The 14030-nt window shown below is 38.3% G+C and overlaps 1 protein-coding gene across 1 annotated transcript in view; it reads left to right on the top strand.

Annotated features, from left to right (window-relative positions):
• Positions 1-14030, top strand: part of LOC126190941 (cysteine protease ATG4B) — an 86621-nt gene that overhangs the window by 25829 nt on the left and 46762 nt on the right. The window contains exons 4-5 of the mRNA XM_049931583.1: positions 4368-4545; positions 4623-4702. Coding sequence (XP_049787540.1) covers positions 4368-4545; positions 4623-4702 — 258 coding nt within the window. The remainder of the gene's footprint in view (positions 1-4367; positions 4546-4622; positions 4703-14030) is intronic.

Below are 14030 nucleotides of genomic sequence, written 5' to 3' on the forward strand. Positions count from 1 at the left end.
GATATTTGCATGAGTTGACCGATTCCTACTGTGATACATTGATATTATAGTCATAGTATACTATGTCAGTTGTTTTGTGAAGTGCACAGTTTTACCTTTCTCAACATTTAAAGCAAGTCATCAATCTTTGCACCACTTTGAGGTCTTATCAATATCTGACTGTATATTTAAGTGCCTTTTATCACACAGTACTACATTATAGATAGCTACAGAATCAGCAACAAGTCTGAGGTTAATATTAATATTGTCCTCAGGTCACTAATATACAACATGAACAGCAAGGGTCCCAACACAGTTCTTTGGAGCACACCCAAAATTATTTCGATATCTGATGATGACTCTCCAACCAAGATAACATGCTGCATCCTCCCTGCCAAAAAATCCTCAATCCAGTCACAAATTCCACTTGATACCCCATATGATCGTACTTTTGACAATAAGCGTAGATGTAGTACTGAGTCAAATGATTTTCGAAAATCAAGAAATATTGCATCTGCCTGACTACCTTGATCCAAATTTTTCAGTATATCATGTGGGAAAAGTGTGAGTAGGGTTTTGCATGATCAATGATTTCAGAATATGGTCACATAGATTACAGTCAGGCTACTTCACTGCCTGTGTATGAGCTGTTTGTCTCCTAACATTTTGTATCCTGAAGTGTGAAATGTCTCAAGAGATTTCAGTGTAGTTGGTTAGAATCTGATGTTTGTAGTTGTTGTTGTTGTTGTTGTTGTTGTTGCTCTTAATGCTGCTCTGTCCTGTGCAAACCTCTTCATCTCCAGTTAACAACTGCAACATACATCTTTCTGAATCTGCTTACTGTATTCATCTCTTGATCTCCCTCTACAATTTTTACACCACACACTTCCCTGCAGTAGTAAGTTGGTGACCCTTTGATGTCTCAGAATGCATCCTATCAACCGATCCCTTTTTTTGTTCAAGCTGCGCCACGAATTTCTTGTCTGCCCAATTCTATTCTGTACTTTCTCATTAGTTACATTATTGACCCATCTAATCTTTGGCAGTCTTCTGTAGCACCATATTTCAAAAGTTTTCATTCTCTTTTTATCCAAACTGTTTGTCATCCATGTTTCACTTCCATACATGGCTACACTGCAAACAAATGCCTCCATAAAAACTTCCTATCACTTAAATCTATATTAAATGTTAATAAATGTCTCTTCTTCAGAAATGCTTTTCTTGCCATTATCAGTCTACATTTTATATCCTCTCCACTTTGGCCACCATCAGTTATTTTGCTACCAAAATAGCAAAACTCATCTACTACTTTAAGTATCTTGTTCCCTAATCTGATTTCAATTTAATTTGACTGCATTCCATTATCCTTGTTTCACTTTTGTTCATTTTCATCTTAATCCTCCTGTAAAGGTACTGTCCATTCTGTTCAGCAGCTCTTCCAAGTCCTTTGCTGTCTCTGACAATGTCATCGGCAAACCTCAGCATTTTTATTTTGTTTCTCTGAAATTTTTGCCAAATTTTTCTTTGGTTTCCTTTAACGCTTGTTCATTGTAAGTGTTGAATAACATCGGGGATAGGCTACAACCCTGCCTTACTGCCTTTTCAACCACTGCCTCCCTTTCATGCCCCTCGACTCTGATGACTGCTGTCTGGTTTCTGTACAAGTTGTAAATACCCCTTCGCTCCCTGTATTTTATCCCTGCTACTTTCAGAATTTCAGTGAGAGTATTCCAGTCACCGTTGCCAAAATCTTTCTCTAAGTCTACAAATGCTATAAATGTAGATTGTCCTTTCCTTAACGTATCTTCTAAGATAAGTCATAGGGTCAGTATTGCATCATGTGTTCTTACATTTCTCCAAACTGATCTTCCCCGAAGTTGACTTCTATCAGTTTTTCCATTCTTCTGCAAAGAATTGTGTTAGTATTTTGCACCCATCACTTATTAAACTGGTAGTTCAGTAATTTTCACGCCTGTCAGCAATTGCCTTCTTTGGAATTGGAATTACTACATTCTTCTTGAAGTCTGAGGATATTTCACCTATCTCATACATTTTGCACACCAGATGGAAGAGTTTTGTCATGGCTGGCTCTCCCAAGTCTTATCAGTAGTTCTGACGGAATATCGTCTGCCCCTTGGGCCTTGTCTCAACTTAGATCTTTCAGAGCTTTGTCAAATTCTTACCACAGTATCGTATCTCCCATCTCATCTTCATCTATGTCCATTTCCCTTTCTATAATGTAGCTTTCAAGTTCATCTCCCTTGTATAGACTCTCTAAATATTCCTTCCACCTTTCAGTTTTTCCTTCTTTGCTTAGGACTGGTTTACCATCCGAGCTGTTGATGTTCGTACAGCTGCTTCTCCTTTCCCCAAGGGCCTCTTTAATTTTCCTATAGGCAATATCATTCTTTGCCCTAGTGAAATATGCTTCTAAATCCTTACATTTGTCCACTAGCCAATCCTACTTAGCAATTTTGCACTTCCTGTCTATATAATTTTTTAAACATTTGTATTCCCTTCCACTTGCTTCACTTTGCTGCATTTTCAAATTACCTACTATTTTTCATCAGTTAAATTCAGTATCTCCTGAGTTGTCTAAGGACTTCCAGTAGGTCTTGACTTTTTACGTATTCGATCCTCTGCTGCCTTCATTATTTTATCTCTTAAAGCTACTCATTCATCTTCTACGGTATTTCTTTCTTCTGTTCTAGCCAACCATTGCTTAATGCTCCCTCTGAAACTCTCAAAAACTTTGGTTATTGCAATTTATCCGGGTCCCATCTCTTTAATTTTCTACCTTTTTTCAATTTCTTCAGTTTTAATGTGCAGTTCATAACCAATAAATTGTGGTCAGATTCCACATTTGCCTCTAGAAATATCTTACAGTTTACAGCCTGGTTCTGAAATCTCTGTCTAACCATTATATAATCAGTCTGAAACCTTCCAGTGTCTCTAGGTCTCTTCCACGTACACAATCTTCTTTTATGTCTATTAAACCAAGTGTCAGCAATGATTAACGTATGCTCTGTGCAAATGTCTACGAGGCAGCTTCCTCTTTCATTCCTGTCTCACAGTTCACATGCACCTATTATTTTCATTCTCTTCCCTTTCCTACTATGGAATTCCATTCCCCCATCTCAATTAAATTTTCATTTCCTTCAACTATTTGAATAATTTCTTTTACCTCATCATACATTTCTCCAATCTCTTCATCATTTGCGGTGCTAGTTGGCATGTAAATTTTTATTACTGTGGTAGGCATGGGCATCATGTGTTATAGGACTATGGAACTTATTTTAAGTGCATGCATTATAAGTCTCTTGGTGAAAGAATATCCCATCTTCATAAATTAATATGGATTCCTTGGAAAGAGATCTCGTGAAACTCAGCTCAGACTCTGTTCATCCATGAGATCCAGAATACAATAGACAGTGGCTCCCAGGTGGATGCCATGTTCCTAGACCTTCACATGTCGTTCAGTACTGTTTCATACTGTCATTTCAAGGACAAAATGTAAGCTTACTGAATACTGGTCCAGATTTGTGACTGGTTTTAAGACTTCATTGCAGATAGAACTCGACATGTTGTTATCAGGCAACATGTTAGTTCCTCCCACATATATCTTGTGAAATGTCAAGATAAGAGAATCAGAGAAGTTAGAGCTCATGGGAAGCTTATCAACAGTCATTCTTAACAGTATTCAGAAATGGAACAGAGAATGGCAGAAATGATAGTATACCAGAAGCACCCCATGCTAAGGTGGCTCGTGGAGTGTAGATGCAGAAACTCTCCTGCATATGTTGAGGACTAGCACTCAAGGAAGTAAGGATGTTGGGGAAAAATGGATTAGCCACAGCCTAGGGGATTGTTACCATAATGAATTTTGCACTATGTATTGCAGTGTTTTCTGCTTTGAAACTTCCTGACAGATTAAAAGTGTAGGAAAGAAGTAGATCGGCACTGATGGAAGAGACACTGGGAGGGTAGGTCATGACTCGTGGACAGCTCAGTTGGTAAGTGCATTGTCAGTGAATGGTGAAGTTCTAGATCTGAGTCCTGGTATGGCACACAGTTTTAATCTGTCAGACAGTTTCAAAACAGCATACTCTCCACTGCAGAGTGAAAGATTCAGTCTGGACAGATCCATTTCTTTTTGATTAATGAGGTTATTGTTGCGTATCTGAGAAATACCGGCTGTGGCCATTGGTACAAAGTTTATTTTGAAAAAAACAGTTTTTGAAAAACAATTATGAACCTGTTATCATAGCATCAATTCAGTTGAAAATAGATTTATTTTAATATTTCATAAGGAAGATGATGGCAACTGTTCAAGCACATAAAGATCACTGTATTCGTTTCTTTAAAAGTCTTGTCATCACTTTTTTCAGGAAGAGACTGGCGCTGGTCAGTAGACACAAAAAACAGCACATACCTAAAAATTCTTCACATGTTTGAAGATCGTCGTGCAGCTCCCTTCTCCATACATCAGATTGCATTAATGGGTGCGTCAGAAGGGAAAGAAGTCGGACAGTGGTTTGGTCCTAACACTGTTGCACAAGTTTTAAAGTAAGATTAATGTAACTAAGGCTTTATAAATAGTGCAGCATAACTTTTGTATTGCTAACATATGTTTACCTTTCCAGGAAACTTGCTGTGTATGATGAATGGAGCTCACTTGTTATCCACATTGCCCTGGACAACACTGTAGTCATTAATGATATCAGTAAGTCAAACATGATTATTGCACATTCATATATTGGCTAATGGGTGATATCCTGTAGATACTGCTTAAAATGCTATTTAAAATCTTATATTTAGAGTTTCAAATATATATAATGTTAAACATTTATATTTTTGGAAATTTTTACATCTTTAGTGATTGACTACAACATTTTACAGTGTTTTGCAGAAACCTCTATTTCGAAAATCCTGTATATCATGTATAAAAATTGCATTACATGAATGATTTCTATCTACCTGGATTTGAGACTATTGGCTTGACTAAATGGATATATATATATATATACAGGGTTTGTATGAAAAATATTAGGAAAAGTTTCAGTGAAATAGATTTATTCGAGATATTGCTACAATGCCTAAAGTTATTCATACAGCCCAAGTGCCGACACACTTTTGTCAGCAGCTGTTCCTCGACTCAAAGGCTCCCTGGTAGGCGGATTCTGGAAGGTCATTAAGGATGCACATGCAAGTTTCTTTGATGGCACTTGGGTTCCATGGTGGTGTCCTCTGAGGGAGAATTTCACTTTTGTGAATAGGAAATAGTAGGCTGGTGCCAAGTTTGAACTGTAAGGGGCTTGGGGAATCATCGCGATGCCACCTGTTGTCAGGTAGTCGGCCACCATGGAGCAGTTTATATGCCCCAGGACAACTGGGAAATCTAGGAAAACCCTGGGAGTTTTCTAATCCACGAGAATCTGGGAAAAACATGGGAACTTTTTGCTGTTTTAATTTTCAGTTAAATTTTTGTAATTTTGGTTGGTAAAGAAATGATTCTCTAACAAAGAATTTTCCTTTATCCTACTACTCCATAATAATACTGCAGCAGTAAAACATAAATGAGAGAATAACACCAAAAGAAACTTCAGTTACAAAGGAAATGTGCCATTCACAACAGCAAAACACACTGCACAACAATCCTCTGCCAACAGCAAAATGTGTCAAAGACTATGCAATACTTCTTTAACAACAAACTATATTCAGTGAGTGCAACATCACAACTGTTTACATTTGTAACAGGTTGCGGGAAAGTATTGTGAATGTTGGTTTGAGAAGCATTACTTAGAAAGCAAATTTCTGTTTATGCAAGATGAATTACGTTACACATGAGAATGTGTGTGATGAATTTGTTAAATCATGGAGCATTTGATTCTCATTCAAAACGTAACAATTCAAGGACCAACCACTTAGAAAACGTTTGAGTCCAGAAGACCAGCCATTTGTGCCATTAAATAAAATAAAACTTCACTGGCGCATTTGCGATTAATATATCTTAAAGGGTAAAACATGCTAAAAAAGACCAAGTTTCAAAGTTAGCCTTCCATATTTATTTTAGTGCCTTCATAGATTACAAATTATGCAGTAACAATGGCAAAAAGTACAATTATCCTTCAAAAAACAGTGCAATTTGAGTTCTTGGGCAGTTTCACCTGTGATTGGTTTTTCTATGGAAAAGTCCAAGTGCTCGACAGAACATATATTCAGTCAGGTAACCCACGAAATTTTTGGTTCACTGTAATGAAGTTTATAATTGTGCATGTCGGAAATATTCAGCTGCTGCGGTTCATGCTGCCTGATCACACACTCGGGGGAAGGGGGCGGGGGGACAGAAAAAAAATTGAGTGTTGCCACACATTAAAGATCTTTCCAAAATGCAATTCTTTTTTTGTTTTTGCTGCATTATGAATCCTAAGGTGTGGGAAGTTCTACAGCAGTGCATAAAGCCTTCACCATTCAAAGACTGACAAGTTTTATATCTCCAGTGGAAAGTATATTATCACTTAATTTGGAAAAAAAGTACTTTCACAACAGGATATAGTGTATTTTCATCCAGGAAAAAGAGTATTTTTGCCTGGGAAAAGATGTATTTGTATTCAGGATATCTGGGAAAAATCCAGGATCCCCCCCTCCTCTATCTGTATATACACTCTGAATTTCCAATTCCCAGTTATGACTGGCCTACGTTGGTTGACCCTTCTCTTCACTCTTCTTACCGCTTCTAGGTAAGAAGCACTGTTCCTCCAGTACAAATTCATAGAGAACTACCCCTCTCCCATCGAAGAAAACAATGACCATGGGTTTCATTCTGGATTTGCTCATTTGAGCATTGGATGAGGTGGTGTAGCAGTGTGCCATTCGGAACTTTGCTAGTTTGTTTCTGGGTCATATTTGAATATCCAAGTTTCATCTCCTGTGATTACATTGTCCAAAAAGCTGGGATCTGCTTCAATGCACTGCAAAAGGTCTTTGTTAGCAGACACTTACCTCTGCTCTTGGTTGCCCATCAAGACCTCCAGGGCACATTTAGTGTAGATATTTTGCATTACCAAATCTTTAGTGATAATGGTTTGCACTGCCATCTTATCAATTCCAGTTGCATCTCTGACTATGTACACACATAACTAATGGTCAGAATCCAGCGCTTCATGCACATGTTGCACACTGTTGTTGGTTCTTGATGTTAAAGGCCTTCCAATGTGGGGCTTGTCTTCCACACTCTCTCGGCCATCTTTGAAGAACTTATGTCGCTTGAAAATATTAGTTGGTGACATGCTCTCATGCTTGACAACTTGACGAATCATGGCCAATGTCTCCATGTCTGATTTCCCCAGTCCAACACAAAATTCGATGGTGTGCAGCTGTTCAGTCGTTTGCTCCATTTTGCATTTGCACCAAGTCACTGAACTGCGTTCCACTAGAAACACAATCTCACCTGAATGAATGCTCCAAGTGAGTGGTGCTTGGCTCTATGTACATTTAGTTTGTTTGTACAGAAAAGTAACTTTGCATAAGAAATGAGATGATGAACTTTGCCTTCTGCAGGCCATTAATTATTTAAAATGATGTTAAATAGTAATTAATAACAGTAACAGAAACAAACGCAATCATAAATATTCATGAACATGATAAAAATTACAGAGTATCACATACTTCACTAGAAGCATGTATCACCTACTCCTTTATGTATCTGATATTTTGTATTTCATTAACCAGCTGTATAATAAACCAGTTATCTCAAGTTCCTATATTTTTTTGGAGATTTGATGACTGTCATCCTGTGCATTAGTGATAAAGAAACTTGCTACATATTCCTTATGAAAATATTTCTTGTAAACATAAAATTCTTGCTAGATAACAGGCTTCTTTCTGCAAAAAAATAATTTCGCAGTGGTATCACCAGAATGAAAGGTTGGGAAACTGAGATCTTGTTTCCTTTTTCAGACAAAATTGATAATGGCAGATTTTCAACATAACTTGAGTCTCTAGTGTCTTAGGAAAATAAATCAGTATCTTGCATGTAATCTCATTCTGTGTTGAAAATGTTTTGTTTTGATGTAGATGGGTAAAGTGATCTCATGATCAATTGAATTGAAGTCATCTACGTCGTACCTTGATGATGGCAGGAACACGTCATGACCAACTTCACAAGTCACTAAAAGGCCAGGGGAGCTATCCTGATCTATGACTACTCAACCATTGACCACAACTCATGGAGACTGATCGACGGTGGGTTCAGAGTTTCACTTTTTGCTCAGTCATGTTCCACATCTATTCAGTAGAAATGTGGTTAATGAAAGGGGGAGTGGCTACAAGTGTCCCAGTGTCTGTGGAGTTTTATCGAACGGTTCTGACACATTTCAGAAGCAATGTGATGGTGCACTGTCTGCATAAAAGTACAAGTCACTTGTGGAGTGTTGTATGCAAATAAATGAATGTATATGGTTGGACAATTTCCTGTAACATACACCCTTGAGAGATGATGCCAGACATATGGGGGAACACCATTTTATCTTGCATGCAAAAATATCTCCATCATATGCTTGAACAGTACCTCTTGGCAGGCAGGATGCATTGCCTCATGTTGTCTACCGACATACTCGTGCTCTACCTTCAGCATATACAAACCTGTATGATGACTCATCAGTTCAGGCAACCAATTTCCATCTTTTAAGAATCCAGTGGCAGTTTTCCTGCATCCATACTAATATCTTTGTCATATTATGTGTGGTGAGTAGAGGTACATATATAGGGCTGTGGCTTCTATATCTCATAGTATAGTGGTGGTTCAAAATGGTGTTGCTGTTCATCAGTTATTGTCATCCATAATAGGGGAGGATTTACTGTTTTTGGGTATGCCTATCGGCTGTGATATTTGAATGTATTGCAGTCAATGTGTTGTTGCCCATAGCATTTGACTCTGATAGTGGTTGTTCTTCCTGATTTGAAGTAACCAAAGTAAAGCATTTTAAAAGTATTTGTGGCTCATCATGATATTCACCAACAATCCTTGACATGGTTCACGTGAAAAGCAAATTGTATGCATGACTTTGAAGGTCGTGTGTCCCATGTGTTGGGTACCCACTACATGAAAAGCACACTATCTGTATGACTTTGAAGGTGGTGTGTTCCATGCCCACTATCTGGCCATGGGAAAACCACTGATCGTTTGTTTTGTACAACTTGTGCTTGATTTTCATGCTGATTGTGCAAAAGGATCTGACAATATCCCAGTCATACAACATGCCATCCAATATATTTGCTGTGGTAAAAGTAGTGTTCTCTCCAGTACTCTCTGTCTCTAAGTGCTAATCTCAGCAGCCCTGTTCGAGGTTTTTATAGATATTTGTGCATGAGTTAATTTTCAATTTTGTGTGAATCTTTTGTTAAATTAGTAAGCTTTTGTTTGCTTTAAATTTTAGTGTATCTATCTTTCCAGATCGTTTTGTTTCAATGAAATAATGTATCAAACAATCCTCAAACTTTAACAACACAAAGTGTGGTGTTTAACAAATTCTATGTGGACACAGTGTGCAGAGATAAACAACATCTATAAGATCCATTCTTTTTCCTTCAGTTATTGCTATGTATTACAGCATCAATCTGAATTATGTATATTTGTTACATATATATTTGCAACATATTGTGACTTTAACTTTTAAACTCATCTCCCAGTCATTTGCTGGTAATTCTCTATTTTTAGCCGCCTGAATATATCTCAGGGTCTAAATCAACACTTCTTCAAGTTCCTGTGTTACAGATTAAATTACATGAAGTAGTCCTCATAATCATGAGAGCTTTCACATATTTTACTACATTTTTGGTAATAGTACAGGCTAATTATAATTAAAATTAAACTTTCAAACAGCTGTAGAAATAACGCCACTGGTCAGAATGACGTCAAATTGCAACGTAATATTATTGGAGAATGGGGAAAATGTATGGCAGAAGAAAAATAAATAGTTACAAAATGTAGCAATAGATGGCAGTGTAACTATCATAATTTAATAGTGGTCGGCTACAAATGACAAATAATCACACAACAATGCCTAAGGTGTATGTTTGATGCTAAGCAAACTGTACTACTCAGTGTGCATGGGTGTACATGTGTGATACTGTTAGTTACGTAAGCCCATCCACGACGAGGTCATATCACTTCGGATGGGAAAAATCGGTTTTTTTATTGTCCTGAGGCCAAAAACCACATAAAAAGCATAAATCAAAATTAAATCGGATTATTAATTTCTGAGTGACTGGTGCAAAACATGTCCAATATGCTGTCCACAGTTTTCTGCAGCAAGTTGACATCGAGAAACAGCATGTTTCACAACTGATCAAAGTGTTTCCAGCATCACATTCAGAATGTGTTGCGCAATGCGTGCCTTCATTGCAGCTAAGTTTGCAATCGGAACACTGAACTCATCATCTTTCAGATTGCCCCACAACCAGAAGTCACATGGATTAAGATCAGGTCATTGAGACAGCCAGGCTGTAGGGAAATGGCAGCTGATAATTCTAGCAGTTCTGAAATGGCGCTTCAGCAGCTGCTTAACTGGATATGAAATGTGCAGAGGTGCGTCATCTTGCATAAAAATGATCCCATCCACACATGCACGCTGTTGGAGAGTTGACGTGGTTGTGCAAAAGACACTCATCGAGCTTACCAGTGATGGTACAGGGAACAGGACCGGAAGCATCTGTCTGTTTGAAAAAATATGACCCTATGGTAAATGATGCTGTAAACCCGCACCACACAGTGACCTTTTCAGGATGAAGTGTTACTGGTTGATTGGCCCACATTCAACAATTCTGTGAATTGACATATCCTGTCAGATGGAAGTGGGCTTCGTCTCTCCACATAATCTTCCAGGGCCAATCATTGTCCACTTTCATGCAAGCAAGAAATTCTAAAGCAAAGGTCTCTCTTGCTGGCAGGTCAACAGGAAGCAACTCGTGCAGATGGGTAATTTTGAATGGATAGCAAAGAAGGATGTTTCGCATGATTTTACGCGCCACGCTCATGGGTATGTCCATTGTTTGGGCAATTCTCTGTGCACTACATGTTTGCACACCACCACTCGTCTCCTCCTGCATTGCTGTGGCCACTGCTTCCACTGATGTCGAATCAGTTCGTTTCCTCCCTCTACCAGGTTGGCACACCAAAAGACCCCGTCATTTCGAATTTCCAAATCATTTTCTCCAGACCCCACAGCAGTCATCGGACCAATGCCGTTTTTCAAACCATTCAGTGTCTGGAACTGCAGAGCGACATGTGCACAATCATCATTCTTGTAATTCAGCTTTACAAGCAGAGCATGATTCTGCATTGAGGCAGTCATGGTGAACGTTGCAAACATGAAAGGAGGAAAAGCAGTGTATCCCCTGTGTTTATACCAACTTCAATGGGTCGTGCATATGACAGGTGTTTTCATTTACGTATTCTGACACATACAGTGCCATCTATTGATCAATTTTCACACTATTTTTTCGCTTCTCCTATATATTTTCCCCCTTCTCCAATAATATTCCGCTGCAATTTGACATCATTGTGACCAGTGGTGTTATTTCTACAGTGTTTTGAAAGCTTAATTTCGATTACAATCGCCCTGTACATCTCATAGAATTCTGTATGACAATGTGTATACTGAGAATTCAATAAAATCATGTGGCAGACATAATGCAATGTATGCTCAATGAAAAATCCGCAGAGCATCTTTCTACAGTGTCCCTTTCGAATGACACTGTTCCATGTTGAATTAATGATCTTAAAGACTATAGCAAACAATAACTAGTTGGTCACTTTCAACACAGCAAATTTGTCTTGCAAATGGTTGAGTTGACTGATGTTGCTGGACTACTGGACAGCCACATAGATATTCACTCAAAGAAGACTTGCTTATTGTGCATCACAGCCAATCAACGCTATTGGAAAAGAAATTTTTATCATTATTAGCAATTTTTTTTTTAAATATACCATTGTGACTTGAATGATTATATCAACATTTGTACAAATAGGACCAAGGCAGTGAGTGGTGAAACAACAGGAGCAGTATCACTAATAAAAAGTAAAGTGCCTAACTGCAATTGCAGCCATTGTATCCTGCATAGACGAGCACTCATGATAAAGTTGATGGTGCAAAATCTAAAATTAGTTCTTGATGAAGCAGTAAAAATAATCAATTATGTTAAATCGCACCGTCTGCAGTGCTGACTATTTTCAATGTTATGTGTAGATTACAGGAGCAGCCATGACACTCTACTGCTCCAAACAGATGTTAAATGGTTATCGTGGGGTAAGACGTTATTTGAACTAAGAGCTGAATTATTATAAGCTTTTATGACTGACTCTTCTTTTAAATTAAAAGATCATGTGAGTGAAGTAACTTGGTTGTTCAGGTTAGCTTTTTGAGGAGATACATTTGGGAAAAATTAATGAATTAAATCTATCTTTACAAGGAAAACAGAACATTTTTCAGTACTAATAAGAAAAAAACCACCTTAAAAACAAATAGAATTTTTTATTATTTGTGTTGCCAAGAGAAAACTAGAAAGCTTTTTAATACTGAATGTGTTTGTTCGTGAGGAAGCAGGATTACCAAATGAAATACAATGATGGAAAAAAAATCACTGCACCAAAAAAATAATTAATGGAGAGAAATGAAATTACAGGAACATATTTGTCTAGGTAACCTATTTAAGATCACAGCTTAATGTAAGTGTGAGATAAACCACCGCAAATGTGAAATGCTGGTACATTAATAACTGGTGTAATAGCCAGAATGTTGAATGCAAGCATGGAAACATGAGTGCATTGTGTTGTTCAGGTGCCGATTGTCAGTTTGTGTGACGGAGTTCCATGCCTGTTGCATTTGATCGGTCAATACGGGGATGGTTAATGCTGTTTGTGGATGACGTAGGTGTTGTCTGATGGTGTCCCATATGTGCTCGATTGGAGACAGGATCTGGTGATTGAGCAGGCTGTGGCAACATGTCGACACTCTGTAGAGCAGTTGGGTTACAACAGTGGTATGTGGGTGAGCATTATTGTTTTGGAAACACTACCTGGAATGCTGTTCATGAATGCCAGCACAACATATCGAACCACCAGATTGATGTACAATTTTGCAATCAGGGTGTGTGGGGTAACCATGAGAGTGATCATGTGTTTAGTAACCATGAGTGTGTTCCTATTGCCAAGACAAAATCGCACCCCAGACCATAAAGCCAGGTAAAGGTCTAATGTGTCTAGCTTGCCGATAGGTTGGTTGCAGGCCCTCAACTGGCCTCCTCCTAACCAACACATGGCCATCACTGGCACCGAGGCAAAACCAGTTACCATTAGAAAACACAACAGACCTCCACCCAGCCCTCCAATGAGCTCTCGCTTGACACCACTGAAGTTGAAAATGGTGGTTGTTTGGGGTCAGTAGAATTGCATACTACCGAGCGTCTGGCTCAGAGCTGTATTTGAAGGCACTATTTGTGACAGTTTGTTGTGTCATTGTGGCGCTAATTGTTGCTCAAATTGCTGCTACAGGTGCAGTATGATGCACCAGAGCCATATACTGAAGGCTCTGGTCTTCCCTCTCAGTAGCGCCATGTGGCCGTCTGGAGCCCAGTCATTCGTAGCTGCACGTTCTCATGACTACCGGTGCCAGCAGTTGTGTGCAGTGGCTGATTCCAGCCAAGTCTTTCTGCAATATCACAGAAGGACCACCGTGCATCCCATAGCCCTATACACGACCTCATTCAACATCAGTGAGGTTTTGATAATGGCATCTTTATTTAACCCAGATAGTCCTGAATTATTTGTTTTTCAAAAATTGATATATATCTTATCTACATTTATTCACAAGGTTGTAAGGAAGAAAGTAAAAACATTTTTGAGTATTTATTTTTATTTAGTATTTCCAAAAATGGGCGTCCTTCCAGAAGGACGTCAGGACAATAAGGGAACATGTTTTTAAAGTATATGACATTGCACAATTAACTTGTTTTGGTTTTTATACTTTCAAATAAACATAAATAAATTTCAA

Source organism: Schistocerca cancellata, chromosome 6 (genome assembly GCF_023864275.1).
Source record: "Schistocerca cancellata isolate TAMUIC-IGC-003103 chromosome 6, iqSchCanc2.1, whole genome shotgun sequence".
NCBI lineage: Eukaryota > Metazoa > Arthropoda > Insecta > Orthoptera > Acrididae > Schistocerca > Schistocerca cancellata.